The sequence below is a fragment of the Phyllopteryx taeniolatus genome, chromosome 5 (genome assembly GCF_024500385.1).
Source record: "Phyllopteryx taeniolatus isolate TA_2022b chromosome 5, UOR_Ptae_1.2, whole genome shotgun sequence".
Lineage (NCBI taxonomy): Eukaryota > Metazoa > Chordata > Actinopteri > Syngnathiformes > Syngnathidae > Phyllopteryx > Phyllopteryx taeniolatus.
In genome coordinates, this window is record NC_084506.1 from 29,647,643 (window position 1) to 29,673,026 (window position 25,384).

The 25,384-nt window shown below is 40.7% G+C and overlaps 2 protein-coding genes across 9 annotated transcripts in view; one reads left to right on the plus strand and one right to left on the minus strand.

Annotated features, from left to right (window-relative positions):
- On the plus strand, positions 1-19,429 carry sergef (secretion regulating guanine nucleotide exchange factor). 3 transcript variants are annotated; one of them, XM_061774671.1, is made up of 11 exons: positions 1-76; positions 386-524; positions 3,189-3,341; positions 3,937-4,031; positions 5,873-5,933; positions 5,988-6,125; positions 6,208-6,270; positions 7,406-7,564; positions 7,632-7,783; positions 9,054-9,090; positions 19,354-19,429. In XM_061774671.1, exons 1-11 carry the CDS (start codon positions 35-37, stop codon positions 19,374-19,376), a joined length of 1,062 nt encoding a protein of 353 aa, XP_061630655.1. In that variant the 5' UTR covers positions 1-34; the 3' UTR covers positions 19,377-19,429. The 3 variants fall into 3 exon arrangements, with proteins under 3 accessions (XP_061630655.1, XP_061630653.1, XP_061630654.1); XM_061774669.1 differs by lacking the exon at positions 19,354-19,429 and adding an exon at positions 11,551-11,927; XM_061774670.1 differs by lacking the exon at positions 19,354-19,429 and adding an exon at positions 11,551-11,927 and having other exon boundaries at positions 6,012-6,125.
- Positions 14,779-25,384, minus strand: part of kcnc1b (potassium voltage-gated channel, Shaw-related subfamily, member 1b) — a 14,908-nt gene continuing 4,302 nt past the window's right edge. For 2 of the 6 annotated variants that reach the window (XM_061774661.1, XM_061774662.1), the window contains exons 3-5: positions 22,780-23,695; positions 20,190-20,363; positions 18,992-19,440 (exon numbers count right to left, since the gene is read on the minus strand). In XM_061774661.1, coding sequence (XP_061630645.1) covers positions 19,289-19,440; positions 20,190-20,363; positions 22,780-23,695 — 1,242 coding nt within the window. In that variant the 3' untranslated portion in view covers positions 18,992-19,288. Of the gene's footprint in view, positions 16,816-17,263; positions 19,441-20,189; positions 20,364-22,779; positions 23,696-25,384 lie in introns of those variants that run through there. The other 4 variants (XM_061774664.1, XM_061774665.1, XM_061774663.1 and 1 more) reach the window with 4 other exon arrangements.

Consider the following 25,384-nt stretch of genomic DNA (forward strand, 5'->3'; position numbering starts at 1 on the left):
GTCGCGAATCATCCCAACGCTGTCATTTACGGCCATGGCAACTAGCTCGCGGCAGGATTTTTGTTTACTCGCGTGGGTAAGTTTGTAACCTCACATTTATTGTATTTATTTGAAGTTAGTTGTGTTTTTGTTGCATTTCGTGAATGTTGTTATGCTGTTATAGTTTCGCTGAAGCTTTTTTTTTTTTTTTTTTCCTACGGTTAGCTTAAACGATGAGTTGGCTTCAACGCCAACTACGCGGCGAGCTTCAAGAAATTATTAAATAATAATTATATATATATATATATATATATATATATATATATATATATATATATATATATATATAAAAATAAATAAATAAAAAAGCTGCTGGGTGACTTTGAATGGTAACTATGTCTGTCAGGGGGCCAACAGCTATGGGCAGCATGGACAGGGACATGAGGAGGACCAGGCAATCCCTCGGCTCTCGAACAAGGCTGTCCTACATGGAAGAACCATCCGGGCTGTGAGCGGTGGCGGTGGCCACTCGGTGGTTGTCACTGGTACGTCATCATTATTAAAAAGCTCTCTGGTGTCCATTCACGCATTTTCAACACCATTGGTTGTCAATTGTTGTCCCACCCCGGAACTTGCATTTTTCAGTTGTTGCCAAGTCGCAACTCAATTTCACAAAAGTTAGGAACAATAAAGAACATGTATTGTTCAAAATTAGCCTTTGAAAACGTATGAATACCATATTTTTAATCATACAGTAAGTACTCATGCTTATATTGTCATGGACGGCAATGCCATAAGGGCAGATCCCAAAAAATAGACTCTAGGTAAGAGGTCAGAAAAAATGTTATTCAACGACAGAGCATGTGATGGCGAGACATACTAAGCTAAAGGGACTCACAACCAGAGAGAATCAAAAAACAGATAACGCAGGGAGACATGACAAAAGGTCCGTTTGGTAATATCGTAGAGAACCTAAATTGGGACGGGGGACAGACGTCGGCGGCAAAAACGAGTGAATGTTCCGACACCCACACACTGTCACGGTGCCCCCTAAAAAGGCTCATGATTACAATTCATGACAGCACACATATAGACAATCATTCACAATCACGTGAATATCTTCATCAATTCAGAGCAGAGGTGGCAGTAAGACACATATGTGCAAGTCATGAGTAAGTCTCAAGCCTTAACCTTCAAGTCTCATGCATGTCCCGAATTACTGTGGCAGAACTCAAGCGAGTCAAAAGTCGACTCTTCTGTTATACAATCTTGCCTACTCGCATATATTCACACATTAGCACTTTGCACTTGCATAAGTCAACTCTACTGACACATTCACAATCACATACAGCTGCTGTAATAAGTATTTAACAATTAAGCATTTTTATCACTCTATATACTATGCGCTATTGACCTGAACATTTCACCAGATGTTGGGAATAACTCAAGTAATCCATACATGCAAAGGAAGTAGAACAAATACGCTCAGAAATTAAGTTGTGTGTGAAAGTATTGAACACATGAAGAAAGGGAGGTGCAAAAGGGCATGGAAAGCCAAGACAACAGCTAAAATCTATCAATAATCTAACAGAAATCCAGCCCCTTGTCAATGCAAATTAATATCAGATGGTTCAGTCCTAATTGATGGCCTACAAAAAGGTCTCATTGCCAAGGTGTGAGTTAAGACACATCTCATGATGGGTAAGCGCAAAGAGCTGTCTCAAGACCATCGTAAAGTAATTGTTGCAGAACATAACGATGGCATTGATTACAGGCGCATATCTAAGCTACTGAATGTTCCAGTGAGCACGGTTAGGGCCACAATACGTAAGCGGAAAGCCATTTATACCACACTAGATTTGCCTCGATCAGGTGCTCCTTGCGTGTTTTCTCACAGAAGAGCGCAAAGAATAATCATATGAGAAATCCAATCAAGTCCAATCAGTATAAGCAAACACAGCTGGACTCCAATGAAGGTGTAGAACCTTCTCAAGGATGATCAGAAGAAATAGACAGCACCCGAGTTAAATATATGAGTGTCACAGCAAAGGGTCTGAATACTTATTGCTATATATAATATATATATTGTATTTCAATTTTTCTTTTTTTTTATAAATCCGCAAAAATTTCAACAATTCTGTTTTTTTCTGGAAATATGGGGTGCTGTGTGTACATTAATGAGGGAAAAAAATGAACTTAAATGATTGACAATTTTAAGGGGGTCTGAATACTTTCCGTACCCACTGTATTTCAGCCGCTGTATACATCTCCATTATATGCTCACCTCAATGAGCACCAACTCTGCAGAGTGTGAAGTCATGTGACCAATACCCAGCTGTCCAAATACATTAGAGCCGCACGCTAATAGGTTACCACAATCTGTGTGAAATAAGAAAATGATTAGTACTGCACAGAAATGATTGCCAAGTTTATGACTTCACAACATAAAACAGTTACGCATCTTTATACCGATGTGATAAATTCAGACTTTATATTGCTTTTTCCCCATTTTGTAAACACAGAAATAACTACATATTAAAAACAAAAAATCTGATCTAAATGCTAATTATTTGGACTCAGTTCAGAGCTTTCTTGCCTTTGCAAGATTTCTGACAGAAGAGTGAAAAGAATAATCAGAAGCGTTGTCCAAGAGCCAAGGAGCACCAGTGGAGAACTAGCAGGTACCGTTCTCACAAGGAAAACAGTGAGTAATGTACTCCGCCGCCATGGCCTGTATGCACACTCACCAGGCAAGACCCCATTGCTGGGAAAAAAGTAATGCCTTAGGTCTGAGCCGAGTCAACTCATATGACTCGAGTTCCCCACCTCTGATTTACAGTCTTCAATTAACGTAACAGGCATGTTTTTGGGATGTGGGAGGAAGCTGCAGTACGCGAAGACACCCGGACCTCAGAAATTTGATGCAGATGTGCTTACCATTCATCTTTTTTTTTTTTTTTAACCTGTTGCAACACCTCTCTTTCTGGAAGTGTGTATAGTTTACCTTTGGCAAAGACAGGTCTTGGCCTCCCTGCTCAGTAAAGTTTGCCATTACAACATTGACAGTATCTGCTCTGTACTTCATGTATACTATCACATGATTATCAGTTTTGTCAATGAGCGTGGTGTTTGTGAAAGGGTTTTGGGTGTGCATGTAAAAACAAATACAGAGTTTAAACAGAGTTCCATCTTTGTGTGTTTTTGTACAGATGATGGAGAGGCGTTTGTGTGTGGGCAGAATCACAGAGGCCAGCTTGGACTCGGCCACACTGCCAACTGCTCAACACTTCAGCACTGTTCAGGCCTGAATCAGAGGGTCACGAATGCTGCCTGTGGCTGGGATTTTACTCTTCTCCTGACTGGTGATTAATGACAGTGTTTCACGAGAGACACACTGCACTTTTTCAATCAATTTCCCGAATGTGTGGTGTTCTATAAGAGAGGATAGGATTTTAGTTTAACAAACGGGGAACGTCAAGTTCGCTGTAAATCAATGAAAATCTACATATTTTCACATTCAGAAAGTGAGAATCAGGACAGTAGACTTGTGTGTGTTCAGTCATGGGGGATCAGCCCTGAGCCCCTTCCTGTTTGCAGTGGTGATGGATAGGCTGACAGAGGAGGTTAGACTGGAATCTCCATGGGCCATGATGTTCGCAGATGACATTGTGATCTGCGGGGAGCAGGTGGAGGAGATGTCAGAAAGGTGGAGGCATGCGCTGGAAAGGAGAGGAATGAAGATTAGCCGACGTAAAACAGAATATATGTGCATGAATGAGAGGGGTCGAGGGGGGAGCGTGAGGCTACAGGGAGAAGAGATAGCGAGGGTGGAGGACTTTAAATATAACGTCTGAATTTGTCACATCAGTATAAAGATGCGTAACTGTTTTATGTTGTGAAGTCATAAACTTGGCAATCATTTCTGTGCAGTACTAATCATTTTCTTATTTCACACAGATTGTGGTAACCTATTAGCGTGCGGCTCTAATGTATTTGGACAGCTGGGTATTGGTCACATGACTTCACACTCTCCAGAGTTGGTGCTCATTGAGGTGCGCATATAATGGAGACGTATACAGCGGCTGAAATACAGTGGGTACGGAAAGTATTCAGACCCCCTTACAATTGTCAATCATTTAAGTTCATTTTTTCCCTCATTAATGTACACACAGCACCCCATATTGCCGGAAAAAAAACTGAATTGTTGAAATTTTTGCAGATTTATAAAAAAAGAAAAATTGAAATTTTATATATATACACTATATATAGCAATAAGTATTCAGACCCTTTGCTGTGACACTCATATATTTAACTCTGGTGCTGTGTTTGATTATACTGATTGGACTTGATTGGATTGGATTTCTCTTCTGATTATTCTTTGCGCTCTTCTGCGAGAAATCATGCAAGGAGCTCCTAATCGAGGCAAATCTAGTGTGGTATAAATGGCTTTCCGCTTACGTATTGTGGCCCCAACCGTGCTCACTGGAACATTCAGTAGTTTAGATATGCGCCTGTAACCAATGCCATCATTATGTTTTGCAACAATTACTTTGCGATGGTCTTGAGACAGCTTTCTACTCTTACCCATCATGAGATGTGTCTTGACTCACACCTTGGCAATGAGACCTTTTTGTAGGCCATCAATTAGGACTGAACTAGCTGATATTCATTCCCCCTGACAAGGGGCTGTATTGCTGTTTGATTATTGATAGATTTTAGGTGTTGTCCTGGCTTTCCATGCCTTTTTGCATTGAGAAAAATGATCACATGTTAAATACTTATTTCAGCTGCTACAGCGGCAACTTAATTTCTGGGCTTATTTGTTCTACTTTCTTTGTTACTTGGGTTGTTTCGAACATCTGGTGAAATTTTCATGTCAATAGCACCTTAAATAGATATAGTGAGAAAAGTGGGGATGTGTTAAATACTTATTTCAGCTGCTGTGTGTGTGTGTGTGTGTGTGTGTGTGTGTGTGTATTTAGGGATGGGATGCATTAATAATTATTCAATTATAAACAAATTATTTTTTAAATAAATTAAAACATTTTAATTGCATTTTGTGTTTCAAACAATGCGACACCATTGTCAGTGCATGATATCCTGGTACACCAATTACACTGGTGCACACGTCAGAGCTCGGCTACCAAAAGGGAGGAACTGGATGAAACGGCGTTGCTAGGACTGATGGGAGGCAAATTTCATTTTTTTAAAAACTACCTGATGGAAACCTTGATAAGTGTGGCTCTGTGCAATTTGTGCAAAAATGAGTTTTCATACCACTGAAGCACTTCAACCCTCTGACATGTGATCCAACTTTGCAACTGCCACGTAGAAACCATTTAAAGGCAACTCTAAAAACTGTACTAAAATTTCACTTTAAATGGGGGTTTGTTTAATTTTGGCCAGGGATATTTTCTTTTAGTTTTTCTATTATGTATTGAAATACAATTAAATGTATTTTTCCAGTGTTAACAATATTCCCGTCTATGTCAATTATTTGATTCATTTATTTATTTGAGTCATCCACTAAAATCCATTTAAAGCATGTTGCTTATTAGGACAAATATTTGTATATGATTAAAATGTGATTAATCAAGATAAATTAATTGACTAGAATAGATTGTCAAAACAGTTGTCAGTGATATTTGTGATGAGCTTGTCTGTGCCTCAATAACCCTATATGCCACAACATTAGCTACATCAGCACAATCCAGTGAGAGCCAATACAAGTTTAGTACACGATATGCCAAATGCATGAAGTTGACTAGAGTGGTATTGAGTAGATCCAAGAGCCAACAACCATAAATATTGCGTTAATGTGAATGTCATTGTTTAGTGTGTCGTTGCACCTATGTTGTAGCCTGTGATTTATCATTTTGTTCCTTATTCTTAGGGTCTGAAGGAGCATGTGTTGAGCATTGCCGCCGGGCTCCGACACTCACTTGCCATCACAGGTATGCACTGTAAATGGATCACTGTGTTTTCAGTAAGCAATTAATCCTGCACAGCCTCGCCCTCTGTTCTGGTCCCAGAGTCAGGATATGTCTACCAGTGGGGGACAGGTCTTTGTAGTCTTGCCAAGAGAGCACTCAGTCCAGACCCTGTTCCGTCACACCTCAATTCCAAGGTTCCTTCTCTGGTACCAGGTGAGAAAAGCACTTATTTACAAATACGAGAAGACAGCTCAATGTTTGTTGCGGTCACAGGATTGATTTGGCCATGTTGCAGGTCTGGATCTGAAGATGCCTCGTGCTGTCACTGCGGGCTCAGCACATTGTGTGTGCCTTACAGGTATTGCTCATAGCATGCTGCACACTGCACCTTCCAAGGGTTAAAAATAGGACAAGTAGAATAAAAGAAAATATAGTGGTGCCTTGAGATATGAGTGACCCGACGAATAAGTTTTTTGAGGTACAATCCGTTCCGCTAATTTTTTGCTTTGTCTTACCGGCAAACATTTGAGTAAGGAGTGCTGTATGATGGCAGTGAACTCTGCTCACTTCACAAGAAGCAGCAGTTTGACATAGTAAATAAATCTTGAAAAAAAGTTCACTGTCAGATTAAACATAAAAAAAGAGAATTACACGTTTACTTAAAACAACCATGTAACTTTGGCTTTCAGTCTGCTAGCTTAATGCTAACATAATGGGAAAGGCAATAGACAAGCTAATGAAAAGCATATATGTGGCAGTGTTATAATGCTTTAAGGAACAACTGTTTCAACAACGACAAACAATGAAGCAATACATGTAGACAGACAATAAAACAATACTCAAAGGCATATATTCTTTATCCTCTGCAATAAACGACTTACTACTGCAAATTACTGAGAATGACTTCCTTTGTCTGCGTGACTATATTATACTCCCAGGCAGGGGCCAAGTCGCACACACCAGAGGGAGCTGCTATGAATTAATTATGAAGTACAAACTGTTTAATTCTTTTCACTGTATTTGTCATTGTAATTACTATATGTTTTTTTATAAAGTACAATATTTTCCTGATAGTTTCCATTCATTTCAATGGGGAAAGATGCTTTGAGATACGAGAGTTTTGTTACCAGCATGGGCATGGAACGAATTAAACTACAAGTCACCACAGTTTCTAAGCTCTTTGCATTGGGGAAATAGTTCACGAAGGCTTTAAAAGTATATTAAGGTTTGTGACAAGACCATAATTGAAATTGTGTGTGTATATGTATGTGTGTGTGTGTGTGTATGTATATATATATATATATATATATGTATATGTGTGTGTGTGTGTGTGAATTTAAAATATTTTTCTGCCCACAAGGTGTCCTGGTTTGCACTGTCAATACATAACATCTTCTCTTTAGTCTGTCCTGTAATTAGTGGGTCAGTGGCTCCTGATTACTGCATTGCCTCTTCCAAATGAAGAATAATGTTGCCCCCGTCGTTACATGCAGGAGATGGTGATTTATTTCTTTGGGGAAGCAACAAGCATAGCCAGCTGACTGCCACCGAGCCCTTCTTACCCATTCCTGCTCCACTCAAGCGCTCACTTCTGGGTGGAGAGAAAGTTGTAAACGTGTGCAGTGGCTGGACTCACGTTATTGCCCAAACAGGTGAGACGCTGTAAACGCTTTGTTTGTTGAGGCGCACATCTGCCATAATTAAAGTAATCCCTTACAGAGAGCGGGAGAGTGTTCACTTGGGGCAGAGGAAATTATGGACAACTGGGCCGACCTTTGGCAAATAGCGCAAATCCTAAGCATCAGTCAGCAGACCACAGTAGCCAGACTTCTCTTCCTGCCGAGGCGCATGCCCTGTGTGGAGCAACGCAAGTAAGACTTAAAGCAATAGTCGTAATGGGCAGCATGATTGACTGGTGACAAGTCCAGGTTGTATTCCGCCTCTTGCTCAAAGTTAGCGAGGGTATGCTCCAGCGCACCCTCGACCCTAATGAATTTCAAGCTCAGACTGGTGTTCAACATGTAGTACTTGATTAGTCCAGCAGGAGGTGGCCAACACGTACAAATAGAAGACAAGGAAGCTGGAACTTGTTTAGTATGGGATGCATCACAGTTCACCTCGTGAGAGTGAGACGCCTTGATGAAATACATCATTATATGTGCAATAGAAAAGCATGACAATTTTTCCATTACCACCTACAAGTGAGAGAACCATTAATATCCTGCGCAGTCAGCAGTTTCTTTTCCCATAGGGGCCGTTGTATGGCAGCAACAGGGGGACACCAGCAGTTAACCTGTATTCCAAATGGTTGCTGTATGACAGAGGAGAGCTGCTAATAAAGCAGATGTCAAGGGTGGCCAAGGGTGAACTCGAGATCGTTCTTGTCCAACGTTGTCGCAGCAACGGCGTATGTCATTGTCACCTTACGTGCCTAAAGCTAAAGGTGAAGATGTATTTGCTGAGTGGACAGTGAATCTCTTAGTTCACTAAGGCTCTGCGTGACATGCGTACACCCCCCCAGAGTCAATGTTTAGTTAGCTGTCACATTTTTATGAGGCACATGAGCATAACAAATAATAGCCTGTCGTTGGGATCACCTGCTACTGCTTTATGCTGAAGCTGAAACAGACAGTAAGCAACCAATGCCTTATTAGTAAAGTTGTTGAAAGCAATATTTCACCTTCCGCCCAAGTTGAGATTTATACATTTGCTGGTTGGTGTCACTTCCAACACAGTGGAAAACCTCCAGAAAAAAGCTTTGTAGGGGGAAAAAAAAGAGATTTTAGCCAGCAGAGTCAGGGAACACAATCGTCCTTAGCAGGATCTCCTCTGGCAACACAGCAATGTATGTGGTAGCGTGAATAAGACTCTGCTCATTTTCCTGACCAATGTTCAACCTATTTAAGGATTAATTCACCATTAAAGGAAGTGTCTGTTTTTTTTTTTTTTTTTTTTTAATGAAATCTGAAAACATTGTGATACTGTGCAATTTATAATGTGAAAACTTTGTGATGCTGTGAATTAAATTTTTGTCATAGTTTGCAGTTACTGGTGGCTCAGCAGTCTTAGGCAATGACGTCCTTGGTGAAAGTTCAGTGTCGGCCTCCAGTTTGCATTTTAATGTCGTCTTTTTCCCTGCAGATCGCATGTGGATCCGAACATAACCTCGCCATTGTAGGTGAGTGCTCTCCTTAAAGGTACAGTAATGTTACGCGTTTGCTTCTGTTTTCTTAGATGATGTAATATTAGGAAGATCTGAGCAAAATACTCACAACTACAGTGTAAGTAAATAATGCTAAAGCCATTACGCCATGTTAATATAAGTGGCTAAAACAAGCGACGGAATACAAAAGTCTCTTTGCCTTACCAAAGATTGGGGAATTGTCCAGTATATTAGAGTTAACACATCAGTGTGGAAGATTTATGCTCCTGTTGGCTTCAGAAGATTTCTGAGGTCATTTCATCGTTCTGTGGCCTTTTGCAGAAGGAAGTAATTACAGCTCACTAGGACGGGGATCACTTACAGATGCAATTACGTGAACCAGCCTGTAAATGAGCTGAATTAGTCACACACGGATTTAGAGACGACTTTTTCCAGTTGAATGTTTTGGAGAGCTGTGTCACTTTGATGCACACAAGAGCAGAATATTACACATTCCTGAACGAGAACCTAACAAAGCTTCTACATCAAATATGCAAAGATTTCCGCCTTTTTCTTTTCCCCGCCTTACAGTCACCGACTTGCATGACGAGAAATCTTTAGAAGTCAACATTTTCTCACATTAAAGTTTGAACACCGACCCAGTTGTTACATCAGAGTGAATATAAATACATCTCTGGAAGATTAAACATAAGCAGAATGTCCCTTCAAAGTACATGCAGGTATTTTTAAAACGTTGCATTGGAAACTAATCAGACAGGCTGTTAAAATGAAGAAACGCACCATCAGTATCAACTCTCGCAAAGATGTAGAGTAGGGATGGGCAAACCTTTGTGCTCAAGGGCCACATTTGACTTTGGAAATGGAAGCTGGGGCAGGTCATTCATGAATGAGGTTATAAATATGGGTAAAATATGTATTTTTATTTTGATAAAATATATTTAAAATGGTTAAATTGGCCCTTTTGGTCTACTATATTTTGTGATTTCGTATTTACTGTATTGGATCATACAATTTGGGTCAAATGTGTATATCTTTAGACTCAACACTTTTGTTTTCTACCAGATTACACGATTTACCAATGTTTGGACAAGGGAGGAATTTCATGTACTATTCTTGGTTTCCGAAAGAGGTGTTTAATAGTTTATTGCACTCCTGTGGAGCAAATTAATCACACGATTTTGATTTTAAGAAGTGGAGATTTGTCACTTGACAATGTAAATGCATACGGCCTGCGGGCCAGACTTTGCCAGCCCGTGCTCCATGGGAAGGCAGAACATGGAAAAGGAGCGCTCAAGTCAACCTCACAACTTCCTTCCTCTACCGCGCTCCCCTTGTTTCTTCCAGCAGTCTTGAGCGTGGCAGCGGCGGGAGCTATGAAATATCAAAACAGGATTGGAAATAGAGACCTGAGTGCTGCTATTTCTGTTGCTCAAGTAGGTCAAACGGAAACCAACCAGGAGCACTGCATGCTGCTTATGATATCTGTTGCTAGCTCCGCAGCCCCTCATTTACACCTGAGGAAGTGCTCCTCACCGATGAGATTTGTAGTCTGTGGTCGGAGTTGGGAGAAGGTTCAAAGGTGCTCTTCATCCAGTCTGAGAAAAGATTTTGATTTATGACAAAAAACAAAATTCACGTTCCTGGACAAAGACTTGCATGAGAAGTCCTACAAAAAAGAAGCTTTAACATTTACACGTTCGAACATAAAACCATGAAAAATAATAGGATGTGTTGACAGGGAAATTGCTTTTGGTTTGAGCGTCTTGATTTCAATCCTTTCTTGTTGTACAGAAAGTGCAGCACTTTGTTGCCATGGAAACACTGATGTGCTGTATGCTCCTGCCAGTGAGTCCATGAATAAAGCACAGCACCCAAATCAGGCTCTCTGCCCCATTGAGCATAATGCTTCAAAACAGAAAATTCACTTGTAGATTAACACTTGTTACTGAATGACAAGTAGTGATTTGTACGTAAATGCATTATTCTAAAGGCTGTGGCGCATTTGTCCAACACCCTTGCTGGCAGAGTGTCACACTGACATAAGCTTGCTGGCATGACATCTTGGTTTGCTCGCTGGCAAAAGCATACGTTTCGTTGCGCGTGTCCAAATCTTCAACGCCGAGCAGGAGAGCAGCCTCGGCGAGGCGGACAGAAAAACAAAGCGTGAAAGACACACGACAGGCAGATTGGGAGAGCTCGAGGATGTGTTACCCTTGAGAAAGAAAGCTCGCTTCTGTTGCCATGGAAATGGAGCCTATTAGGTAACGGTGTTGCCATGGCACGTGTCTCCTCGGTGATGCAGCCCTGACCACACCCACTAACAAGCTGTCCAGCTGTGATGAGCAGGCAGGCTTTATTACCCGCTGTTTGTTTTCTGATTTCTTTTCTTCCTTGCAAGTCTGCCTCACCCCCAACCAGGCTGCTAATATTAGCTCACGTGTTGCTACACTGAACCCTGATCCCTCTCCTTCTCAGGGGAGCGTCTCCTCTCCTGGGGCTGGAACGAACACGGAATGTGCGGGGACGGCTCACTGGCCGACGTCTTCGAGCCGCGACTAGTCCCTGGCCTCAGACCTCTTGTCATCGGCTGCGGGGCCGGACACTCTTTGGCAGTGTGCACGGGGAATACGTGCAAAGACCAGTGATAAACTCTGCACGTATCCCACTTACATTGGAGCCAGCATGCGACTCAGACTTTCACCTGAACTCCTATTAAGGAATTATTTTATGAATGAAGATTCTTTGCGCCTATTATCCCATAGTGGATGGAGCGTTATGCAGCACCTTTCACTGTCTTTTGGTAGCTAAGTGGTGAAATCACATGCATGTCATAAATACCTTGTGTGTGTTGACATGAGTATATCATTATTTCTCTAGTCAAGCCGTCAACTTGATGGCAATGATCGGAGGCAATATCTTTACGTGACATGGCCGTTTCTACACATCCCGGTCCTCTCGCCATATTGGCCCTCCAAAATGAATGAAGGCGTTGAGGATAATGTGAGAGATGGGCCCGACTTTAGCTGCAGCTTCATCTTTCCTTGTCAGCGCTTTGATTTAGAGCATTGGGAGGCACTCTAACTGTTGTCTATACTTCATCGAGAATATCTCTTGTCACGCTGTGAATTACTGCTTACACAAAAATATTTTGGGGCAACATTAAGAACTGTTTCTGATTTCCACTTTCATACTATACACTTCATTCTTTCACTTGGGGAAGTTTGCCCGCTGCATTTGACAAAGCTTGCATATTCTTAAGCTATGCAGGCATCTGCAGTGCAGTACAGTGTCAAAAGGTATTGCACCCCCCGCCCCTCAAATTCTTAGATTTTTGCATAGTTTCCCCAGTTTGTTTAAGATTATCAAACAAATGTAAATATCGTACAGATATAACCCCAGTGAACTTAAAATGCTGTTTTTAAATGATTTCATTTAATTACCCCCCTTGTTAAATCTTGAATTAATCGTGGCTAATCAGAATGTTTTGTTAATTTGCACTGATCACATCCAAGCCTTGATGAACTCCAGACCTGTTGCTGAACAGCAATGACTCATCCAGGATGCCACGAAGGAACTCAGGACAACTTCTAAAGAACTGCAAGCCTCCCTTGTTTCTGTTTAGGTCAGTGTTCATGACACAATAAGGATGAGAAAAATGGCATCTATGGCTGAGTTCCAAGGCGAAAACCATTGCTGACCAAAAAGAACATATGGTTCGTCTTACTTTTGCAAAAAAATAATAATAATAATAATAATAACATCTGAATGATTCCCAAGACATTTGGGAGACTATTATATGGACTGACGAGATGAAAGTTGAGCTTTTTGGAAGTTGTGTTTCTCGTTACATCTGGCGTAAATGTAGCACAGCATTTCAGAAAACGAACAGTCAAACGTGCTGGTAGTGTGATGGTCTCAGCCTGCTTTGATGCTTCAGGACCTGGACAACTTGCTGTGATTGATGGAAACATGAATTCATTCTTCTCTTTAACAGAAAATCCTGAAGGAGAATATTCAGTCATCAGTTTGAAACATCAAGCTGAAGCGCACTTGGGTTCTGCAGCAGGATAACGATCCAAAACACCACCAAGTCAACTTCCGAATGGCTTCAAAAACAAAATTAAGGTTTTGGAGTGGCCTAGTCAAAGTCCAGACTTGAATCCGATTGAAATGCAGTGGCATGTCCTTAAAGGCCGTTTATGCTCGAAAACCAACATTTTTGCTGAATTTAAAAACATTCTGCAAGGGAAGAGTGGGACAAAATATCTCCACTGAGATGTGAAAGACTCATTGCCAGTTAGAGAAAACGCTTGATTTCAGTCGTTGCTGCTGAGAATTAGTCTTTACACAATCAGGATTTTTGGGGTCGATCACTGATCAGCGAGTTTAAAAAAAATGATAACCAATCACCGATCCGATCACAAGATGGAGCAATGTGTCTATTTAAATGACTTGTTCATTTACTCTATGTACTTGTGTACTGTATACTAAGTATCTTCAAAAGTATTCTATTCAGGTCATGTATTCTAATCAGTCAGATCAAACCAACATTACAACATGACAGAAATAATGGGTGCTAACTTACTGTAATTCAATTACTTCACACATACCGAAACTTGAAAGCATGATTCGACATAATGCCGGCATGTTTACGTACAACCTACATAACGTTTTGTTACCAGTTTGCGAGCGGTATCGTATTAAAAGTACGTGAACATAACTCAGGCAGTCCTCTCCGAAGCACCGGTGACCACCAGCACACGTTTTTCCCCATTTTGTTCTGTGTGATCCATTGTTGTTGTTGTTGTCGCCATGGTAACGAGCGTATCCGGTTGCGTTTGAGTTGACAAGATAAAGCCCCGTGATCATAAAAGACAGGATGCGGTAGTATCAGAATACTAGATTTTATTGCAGTAGTCGTGATAGACCAAATTTGTCATGTGTCTGATCCAGGCATTACGTGTTGTCGGTATCAGACATGTTGTCTGTCTCACACTGCCAAGGGTATTTTATTTTATTTTATATATATATATATATATATATAACTTTATTGGCGGTCAGATATTTACAGTACTACGTCAAAAGACACGCGACAAGGCTAAAAATAAACTAGCTTTTTGGATTCAAATATACTGTACACGATGGCGACGCGGAGTAAATGTCTTTTGGGGATCGGCGAATTATGACATTAAATCAGATCACCATACAATGCTAATTATCGGCCGATACCGATCAAGCCGATCAGATCGGTGTCAAGTCTACTGAGAATGGGCCAACCAGTTATTAGGTTTAGGACACCATTACTTTTTTACACACGGCCAGGTAAATTTGAATAGTTAGTTTTTTTCCTTAATAAATGAAATCACCATTTAAAAACAGCATTTTATGTTCACTTGGGTTCTATTTGTCTGATATTTACATTTGTTTGATGATCTTAAAGTGTCGAAACTCTGCAAAAATAGAAGCCTTTCAGAAGGGGGGCAATACTTTTTCGCGGCACTGTACCTCGTGAGCACATGCAGGTCAAGGGCAATGGGTAACCCCATGGGTAATTTTGGATTGTTATTTTTACGTGATTTAATTTATTGCTATTTTGAGATATATTTATGCAGATCTAATATGGACACTTTTAACCATATGCACTAAAATGTTTTTAGCAAGATTTTGAAAACAAATAAACAAACACCCCCTGAAAATCTCTGGTTTGTTATTTTTTCATTTTATTTAACACTATTCCTTGTACAAGTCTGAACTGTATTGTCCAGAAAAGACACCAAAAACCCTGAACCAACAAATCAATCAAAACCACCACCGAACACCCGACCGACTAAGAGAACTGGCCACAAAATGAAAAGTGTTCAAATTACACACACACACACTCTTTAAACCTCACTCAATGTCACACATTCGTTGCCTTGTGTGTTATACGAATGTTTTAATGAGTGTGTAACGTTGCTGATGTTTTATTTTGTGTCAAACAATTACTAGCACACAATTCCCAGCGGTTGGTTGGCAGTGTAATTGCGGTTGTTTGTTAAAAAGTTGGTCCCTTTCACTTTCAACTTTTTCACACAAACAATGAAAGCTGCCGTTCAAACATGGCAATCACGATTGTTATCTATTCGTTATGACGCTCATTGCCTTTCCATGCTAACCCACACTGGGGTCCTACACATATAAGTCAACACTCCCCTGTAAAATGCTTAATATTTTTTATTTGACAATTACAATAGTTAAAACTTTAAAAAATAAAAAAAAAACTAACTTATCAAAGATATACTGTTGACTTCATATAGTGGGTAACTTTACAATTGTGTGTTAGAATGTTTTTTTTTTTTAAAGTACAAACTAGATAGTTTTTATGATGGCGACAGTTATTTGCTGTTTAGTGTATTTGCATATACAGTATTTTCCCAAATGGGGGGGGGGGGGAAAAATTGGGAATCCGAACAAATCGTAGCAAGACCAGCCTACCAGGAGGAACTTTGAAGTTCCCTTTGTATTATTTTAAGTTGGTGCACAATTATACTACCACATACTTTATAAGTTGAAATGGGTGCACACTTAAGCTGCACCATTTTTAGGATTTATTTGGCATTTTTTTGTCAAAGATGTGATTTTCTTTTTTAAATTTTTTTTTATTGTAAATAATTTCCTTTTTTTTTTTTAAACTAAGTATTTTACAGGAGGTGTTAACTTTATATACGTATCAACAGTCTGTGTGTCTTCTGAGCACTGTGATGATGTCGGTCAATCCATTGACTGATTGACTGTTGACTGACTGATTGATTCAAAATGAAATTACTGCTACATACATTACTTAATCAACGCAACTTAAATAACTGAGTGTGAAGAATTTGCATGACTGAGGCACTTGTCCAGTATTGTGTATACAATGTTTTGGCATCTGTAATGACACGTATTACTAATTTGAACAGAGGGTATACTATGCCATTTTTACTTGATTGTCAACTAAACAGTGGAAATATATGAAATATTCATTGAAATACATATCAATATGCATGGAATGGTATGGTATGCATCTTCCTATGCATAACTCTATTCAGGGAGTCCTGAACTATTTTCCATGACGTTTTGGCAACACATTTAATGCCTCAAAAATACATAATAAATATGGAGTTCAATTATGACATTTTAGTGGATGTTTGCTAAAAACCCATCAAATGAATGTTAAAAGTTGAGTAGTGCAAAAAAAAGTGCAATTCTAAAAAAGGTAAGCATGAGTGGGCAAAGTTAACGGTGTGTTTCCAGGTGTTTCACATGACAGGGGGGGTGAGTTAAATTCAGAGCAACCATTTCTGTCTTTGAACACAAGAACCACACAAATATTGGATGATCACTCCAAAACATTGGTACACACAACGTCAACGCACACACACACACACACACACACACACACACACAAGCATATTTACAGCACTGGCACACATGGAAAATAGGCACACAGATTACAACACATTAACCAGTCACAGATACTTAGCTACATAAGGCTTGACAACAAAACGTCCTCAGTGCTACATCTATGCTGAGTTTGTGATGTTCTGGTTGCCACTGTCACACCCATTTAAAAGTAATAAGTAATACACACAACAATGCTACAGCAGCACTATCAGGTGGGCGATGGGCCATTATGGGTCATACACATAGTGGTCGGTACACCATGGTTCATAACACAAACTGACTCAGTTGGTTGTCTGCTCCGGTGCTGTCTCTGGGTCTCTAAAAAAATATAACAAAAAAACAAAAAAACAACAATAATGAAAATAAATTATTATACCATTATGTTTAATGTCAGAATCGCTGGTGATGGCTGATACCTCTGCGGTGCAGAAAAAAGGTGAAATGACACTTGGAGGGTAAAGGAAATGAGCTCCGTTAGTGGCTCATGGTAAAGGCAGGTTTACCATGTGTATTCCCATGCGTAGCCGAGGCATCAGACAAAGATATATTGTCCGGTCCGGCTTCAGAGTCGGTTAATAAACATGCCCGATCATGCGGCCCTTTTCAGGTTGAGATACACTTTTCAATCAGTGTCATGCGGATATTTTGTCATGCTCTCACCGTCAATCACCTTGGTTTTTCTTTTTTCTTCAGTACCCATACACAAGTTGTGACAAAAGGAAAGATGTGTATGCATGTGCGGTTAAAGAAAAATGGAGTCTAAACGCTCATTGAGTAAAAAATTTATTTCATGCAAGGACTCATCTGTACATATTTTTATTTGAATAATTTTCTGTTGCATAAATGAAAAATACATGCATTTACCTTTCCCCAAGAAGACCCACATTCCATACTGTTTTGTCTTTTTTCCCCACCTGCATCTCATCATAACAAATCATAAGTTGTTGTTTTTTTCTTAATATATAACGTCCATTAATCACCACAAAAGACATGACTTGAAAAAAAAAATCTATTCATTCAGAATGAACATACTCATATACTTAAATATTCTAGAAATGTGTCAAATTTCTGATTGGTCGACATAAGATCTGTTAAAGTGCCTTGAAGAGAATTGTGTATAATTACTGGGACAGTGTCAGAATATGTGTAACAGTATTGATATTTTTGAATCATTAGATACTGCACTCCTTTTGACATTTGTAATTTATTTATATATTGTTTGGAGTGACCCTTGATTAATATTTTGTGCTTCATTATGCAAACAGATTGTTTTCCTCTCTAAACGATTTTTTTAGTTGCTGTCTTTGACATAATAACCAAATTGTCATATTTACTGAGATTAAGCTGTGCACTGTAAAATAAAATCATAAGCAGCTTTCACATGTATTTATGCTACAACAATGTTGTATTGTGTTAAAATCTTTTTTTTTTTTTTATATACACACTTTGCTTCACCTGGTACAAAGGCACCATTGTTATAATTCTTGCCTTTATTTCTGCATCTTAGCTGTAATAGCAGCTGCAGCAGACAGTTGTTGTTGTTTTTTTTTTAAAGTTCCTAACTACAAGTGGATATTTGTTTTTAAAAAAAAAATCCTCATGCAAGCATGATAGCTGGCTTTGTACCAAATATTTCAAGTGAAATAATTTCAGTTGTCAAATGAATACAAGAAATATGATATATTGGGGAAAGGCAAAGAATGGCAGCTACATAAAAATCTTGCTATGACTGAGTCTCTTGTAAAGCTGTCTCAGAAATGCATAAAAATGGAAAAGCCTTTCGAAGCTTTTGAAGGACAATGTTTTCTCTTACAGGTACTGCAATACAATTAGCTTCTTGTAGAACATAATTTCTCATGCAGTTCATGCAAAGGACCAAACAATTTGAGTTCTCTTGACATTATTCATCACTAGTATCATAGGAATTGTCATCATCTCCATAGTGCATTGGACATCATCTAGCTCTGTTTTTTTTTTTTCTTGTCTTTTTTTCCCCCTAATCCTTCGATAACATTGGCTGGTTTGTGCTTTCAGAATTGTAACGTCTCTACTTTGCAACATACAAAGCACTTAAGAGGATTTTCCTTAACACCTGGCAATGGAAAATGTTGGATATGTTTTAAAAGCAGTGTGTTGTTAATGTCCAGCATAATGTTACATCTTATGAAAGTTTAATTCACAGAATTGTCCAAAGCAGATGAGAATTAAAAAAAAATGTCGTCGGGAGAAAAGTATGTGAGATCAAAAGCAACAGAGCAACAGGCAATGAAGTCAACATAGGGAAAAGAGGTGGGGTTAGCCTGTCGAACAGTGCTTTGTCAGCAACTGAGGTGACCCATGCATGTGTGGCGTCACACCAATGTGACCTGTAGTCTGGGATGACAGCCCCAAGGAGAACCCTTGGGAAGCTGGAGTATCAGAACAGTTGTGATACAGTTTTCCAGGAAGGGGAAAATAAAAATGAGAAAGCAGGAACGAAGGTGCGTGTCAAAAGGGGGGGGGGGGGGGGGAAGGTATCTGACAGAAAACAATACGAGGAGAAGTGTGGACTGGCCTTCCAATGGCATTGTGTCTGCTACTCAACCATGCTACATAATGGATGGGATGGGAGAATGTGAGTGCTGCATTAGACAGGGTGGGCTGCAGGGCAGGGCGGACACTGAGGACACTCCAGAGGCATCCCCGCTCATGCCAGACATGCTGTTAAGGCTCCAAGGCTTTTCATAACCTTTAGTTGAAAAACAGAGAACGTTCTGAGTACACTGCAGCACTGGATCCATGACATGAGTGTTTATTTTTTTCTGTGCTCCTTGTTGGTAATACTACACCTGTTGCTTTCTTGTTTTTGTCTCCAAGGACAGAGGTCAACACACACTTGAGACAGATCAGATTTCTCCATGCATTTGAGTGCATCCGGAGTACAAGGACATGCACCGGGTGGTACTGGAATGGTTCGGAGTAGAACACTATAAAAGGTAGGCACCTCAGGTAGGGAATGTCTTAGAGCAACTGGTGGAGCTTCATTTTGTGACATACAGCTGCACACTCATGTACATTTCTTGGGAATGTTTTGAACATCTGTGTAAAATCCAAAACTGGGACTTCTCTTGGGGGGGGGGGGGGGACAACAACAACAACAACAACAACTCTGTGTTATGCTCCTTCACCATTCTGATAGCACCCATCAACAAGACACTTCATGCACCATTATCGCCAAGAGCAATGAACTCAAGTTAGGATCCCACATGGTATTTATCATTAAAAACGCATATATACATACATGGTACACATATAGCACACCACTATATCTTTAAGCATGTAAGACAGCACATATAAATCTTCAAAATATTTTTTCTTACCAGTAATTAAATTGGGGTTAATTACATTATGCATGGTATTAAAAAATATATCATGTAGATGTAGACAACTATTATTACCATTTGTGGGGATTGTGCTTGGCCTTAACTTGGAATATATACAATTGCCGAGGGAATGCTTGAGGAGACGCAGCTTCTGTGAAGGTGTGTCGCATTAAGAGGTTTGCAGTTGTGTGGGTGTGTTTTAGTGAGTGCGTTCCTGTGAGATGTAACACAATGCAAAAGCAGGGGAGAAAAAGGGGGCGTGTCCTGTCTAGGGCCTTAGAGCGTGTCGCTATTTTACAGGGGCCTGTGATTGGCTGTTACTGTACGTACCCCTCCTCACTCGGCCCCCCGTGTGGTTGGGCCGCTCGGCCGTGGTGACCAGGAAGCAGGGCCGCTCTCTTTCGCTGGGGCTGAAGATTTCCTCGGGAGATATGGCCTGATCGATGTGAGGGCAGTCCTCGTTGGCCAGAGCAGCGTTAGCAGCCTCACCGTTAAGCTTGGAATCTTTACATACAACAACAAAAGAACAAATAGAAGAGCACATAGGGAAAACAATTCTAGTGACCTTCACCATCATCTTTAATATCTACATTTTCCACAATGTGGCTCCACTTCTGGACTATTTCGAGCATTGTGTAGCTGCTGTGTAATGTTTGCATGGCAATGTCTTTCTAAGGTTTGTGTACATCAGGGCTCTGTACCTGTTTACCAAGGTGTATATGCAAGTGCAAGAGGTAGCCTAATGTTTGGATTTCAGTTTTTCCCAGTGAGTTGGTTAGTACAATTGCGCAAAATGTAGGGGAGACACGTGCCAAGATAGTATTCATTAAAGGTCCCATGTTTTGGACAAAATGAGTCTGTGATATGGTTTCAATTTAACATCTATGCTGGCTGGTACCCACCCGCTGAACCCAGCCGAATGGCAACATGGCATTTTAACCAAGCGAGTCTCAGCTGCCGCCAAGCCAAACAAATACTGTCTATAAAGTAGATATATGTTGTTTTTTTTACAATAACACTTAACTATATTTATAATGTAACTGGATGAAATGGCAAAGATTGCTGACATTGTCACCAAAATGTGGCCCAGCGATGTGAAGTGAATGGGAGCTCCTGGCTTTTCATTTTCACCCACATTCTGAATTCATTTTACCGTCTTTAAATCTTGGTGCAAATCACGGTAAAATGTGGGTTATTTTCACAATATAATCTTTTGCCTCACCCTTTAATGCAAACCATCTCGTCCATCTATTTCTAACATGTTACAATATTCTCCAAGAATCACAAAGTGTCTAACTACTACCAAAGATAGTAACTGGCTCATAAAAATGTGGTGCCACAAAAAAAAATTTCCCCCACTATTCGTAGGGGAATTTTGTTTTACATTTTTAGAATAGAAGCGAATCAAAAACGGTTTGGTCCTGTTATCTTACTGTATGTCACCCGACAGCGCACATTATGAGGAACTAACCAGCTGATAGCAGGTTACAGAAAAATCAGTCTTTTGTGGTCATGCATGGCTTCACTCTAATTCATTTACTGCCGTGGATTTTTATATTCGTCAACTGGAATCCAACCATTTACTGCCAAAAACATAGATAGCTAGATACTTGATTAATCCCTTGGGAGGGTTGCCTCAGGGAAATGAATAGTCAAGTATACGTTTTTGTCAAGGGTAGTCTCGTCCAGCGTCTGTCGGTGAAATTCAAGCTCCTACATAACTGTAATGACAAACGGACGCCAGTAGATGGCAACATTGAGATCAGCACAGCTTTTGAGTTGCAGATAAAGATTTGGCGTGAATCTTCACTGGTCACGTTGATTATGAGGGACAGAAATGCCAACATGGAAGTTGGATACATTTAGGCACCTGACACTATAACAGAGTAAGTCAATGTATGGTCAAAATAGACTATATGTTGTGGTAGTTTGTAGAAAGTGTGTGACACGATCGTGAGAAAAGATGAGGCAGTTCATGGAGTGAATGGCGAACGGCAGGTAAGAAAAGCCACACTCGAGCCGTGCGGTGAGTCACTGTCCCTCACGGCACATTTCTTAGTTTTATATCTGTAAATAAATTCTTTCGCTATCAAAAGCCCTTTCTCAGTGTTTTTGTTGTTTTTATAGTTTGAAGTGTCACAAAGGCGAAAAAAAATATCAATAAATAAAATATTAGCGCCAAAGTCAATCTTCTACTTGACAGAAAAAGCTTGTTTTGTCCAGTTTTTGGTCAGGAACCAGGGTTTTTGGTCTACTGCTGATGACTAAAGACCTGAAAAAAATAGACAAACTTTTTGTTCTGGTGAAAGAAGAGAGTCTACTCTTTCTTTTGGTAGGTGTGGTGCTTATATCATCACAGGACACAATATTGTGTGGGTCTTGAAAGATCAGTCCAAATGCTCTGAAACAGCTGACAATATGGGGAACTCTACTTTGAAAATGGCTGCCAGTGAATGAATTCAAGGGCATTTATTGCCATCTACTGCATCGGTCTTGTCAGAGCTGCTGTTCATTGCAAAAGCTGCAGCTTACCACAATGTTGCTACGATCCAAGATTGAGTGTTATGAATATGTATTCTTTTTTAGCCGCATGTTCCTAACCTTGCAAACACATGAGGACAAGCACTTCGCTCCTCCCTAGAAGTAACACTAAATGAAGATCTGAACAGTGAAGTGGTAGAGTACTAATGATTTGCCCAAATCCCTTTTCTTCTCCATTCAAAGTCAGAAAATCATGTATTTTATTGATCGGGCACTGGGAAGGTCTGCTGTTTAATCTCATGCCTGACTCATCAGCTGACTGAAGTGTGGTAACAGAGAAACAGCTGAATAGTGATATGTGTTTCTGTGGCCAGCAAACTATTTATGAGTCAACAAGGTATCGGAATGTATTAGTTCTATATAAAAGGCTTCATCCTACCTTGAAACTTTATCTCGAAAACGTCGTCATGGGCGACAGGGCTCTGATGTTGTGAGCTGATGCTTGATTTACAGAAATTTGGAGAACCAGGTTGGGGTGCCCGTGGGATATGCCTATTTTTTTTCTTTGGTAGTTTCTGTTTCGCCATGGCCAGGGAGTAATACATTCCAAAGTTGTTGACAATCACAGGGACTGGCATCGCGATGGTTAGCACACCTGCCAGGGCGCACAAGGCTCCCACCAGCATACCAGAGGTGGTCTGTGGGTACATGTCACCGTAGCCGAGGGTCGTCATGGTCACCACGGCCCACCAGAATCCGATCGGGATGTTCTTGAATTGCGTGTGCTCGCTGGCTCGAGGGTCATTGGGGTTTGCGCCAATTCGTTCTGCGTAGTAGATCATTGTGGCAAAGATGAGGACACCCAGGGCGAGGAAAATGATGAGGAGAAGGAATTCGTTGGTGCTGGCTCGCAGCGTGTGGCCCAGCACCCTCAGACCCACAAAGTGTCGAGTGAGCTTGAAGATACGCAGGATCCTAACGAAGCGGACCACTCGGAGGAAACCCAGCACGTCCTTAGCTGCCTTTGAAGAGAGCCCACTGAGGCCCACCTCCAGGTAGAAGGGCAGGATGGCCACAAAGTCAATGATGTTCAGGGCGTTCCGGATGAAGTCAAATTTGTTTGGACAGAAAGTTATTCGCATTAGGAATTCAAAAGTGAACCACACGACGCAAACACCTTCAATGTAGGTGAGGTAGGCGGCTGTCTCAGGCTCCTGGTAGGTGTGCTCCACCGTGATGTTGTCCACCAGCTCCACCTCGGTGCGGTTGATGATGGGGTTGAAGGCCTCGTGGGTCTCCAGACAGAACGTGGTGATGGAAACCAGGATAAAGAACAGCGAGGCCAGAGCCACCCACTAAGTAAGAAATTAGAGAGCGAGAAGGCAATGGAAAGGGAGAGATGGAGGGAGGGGTAGAAGGTGAAGAAAGACAGAGGAGAGAGTGATTATAGTAATACACACCATGTAATCAACCCCAGGCAGCAATTCTTAGCAATGCAATTTAATCTGAGACGTCGACATCTGCTTTAACAGTGACAGTGACAGTTCTGTGTTCCGTGTCTTGATTCGAAAGTGCCATTATATTCGAACAATCAATGGGAGCTCATCAGTGTCACACCCCTCCTCCCTCAGCTCCATCTCAAGGTCGTAGCGTTTTCCATGCTCCATGCAAAATTTCACAAGCGCCGTCGGCAGTAACCTATTGGATATTCGGGAATCAATGTAAAACTGGGGCTCTTGCATCCAACACCATACTTGCAGCAGGTCTTTCCTCACTCAGGGTCACATTGACCAAATGATCAACTCCTGGGAATCATGGTGGGGGAGGCTGATTCGGATGAGGTGCTCTTTTTATGACGAGCCAACATCATCCCTGATGACTGTAGAGTATTTTACTTTTCATCGGCATTGATCTGATGATCGCATTTCATCATTTTTAGCCTCTGATATTTCCTGATATGTGCTACATGTGTAGGTGTAACTGATACAGTATGCTTTCCTGGGTATTGATCGTAGCACTGTCCTTGCGCTATCCTCTGATCATACTGGACTACAGTATGTCTTACCCTGGCTGCAAGTTGAGGGAAAACTGGAAGCGTGCCACCAGCAGATCAGTGGATGCACTGAGAAATGTTTCGTGAGATCTGTTGTCACTCCATGAAGACACCAAATTTGTCTCAGCTTGGATTTAGTGGGGGTAAGTGCGCTCTCAAGCTAATGCACAGCCTTGTTAAGAGGCTGGGTGGAGTAATGTATGAATGAATCAGGGAGGGACAATGGAACAGTACGTGTCTAGGCATGAGAGGATCGTATATATTCCACTGAGCAAAGGGGGAAAACAGCATCTCAGTCATTCAAGGCCATTCATGCAGGCTGAGATGGAAAGCAAGACCTCATTACATAGTCAGTGGCAATTCTCTGAATTGCACCGAGGAAATTGTTTACTTATGAACATCTGCTTCCTGTCCAAGCAATCGTTGTTGACTTGACTCCAATAAAATGACATCTGTTGTCAGCATCACCCTTCCTTTTCGTGAGCATCGGTATCACCTTTTACCATCCCAATCTTAACTTAAACATGGAGCCACAAAATTGAGTACAGAAAGTTTAGTACTGCATTACGCCTCTGCAAGCTCGGTGCACATACACAAACCCCCGCAGCCACGCACTCAAAAATAAAAAGGTGAGCTCTGCAGTAAGAAACAGCACACACATACCACGCATGCTTGAAATGATGTATTTAGCCCCTAAAGTGCTATGGTTTGCCATCGAAGCTGTATAATTATTCGTAATGCTGAAGTAATTAGAGTAATAGGCATACAGTATTAGTTTCATAGGAAATATTATTCACTTAACAGTTGTTGTATTTAAAACCCAAGTCCATTTGCAAGCATATTACAGTCGACACTGTTGGTGCGACCAGTTGAGGAATGACACACAAAAGCCTCATCGTATTCATTGTTACAAACATTGAGGTGCTCACACTGTGTGTGGTATTGTTGTGGTGTATTGCATAATATTGTCGTGCGGTACGCCCTCTCTACA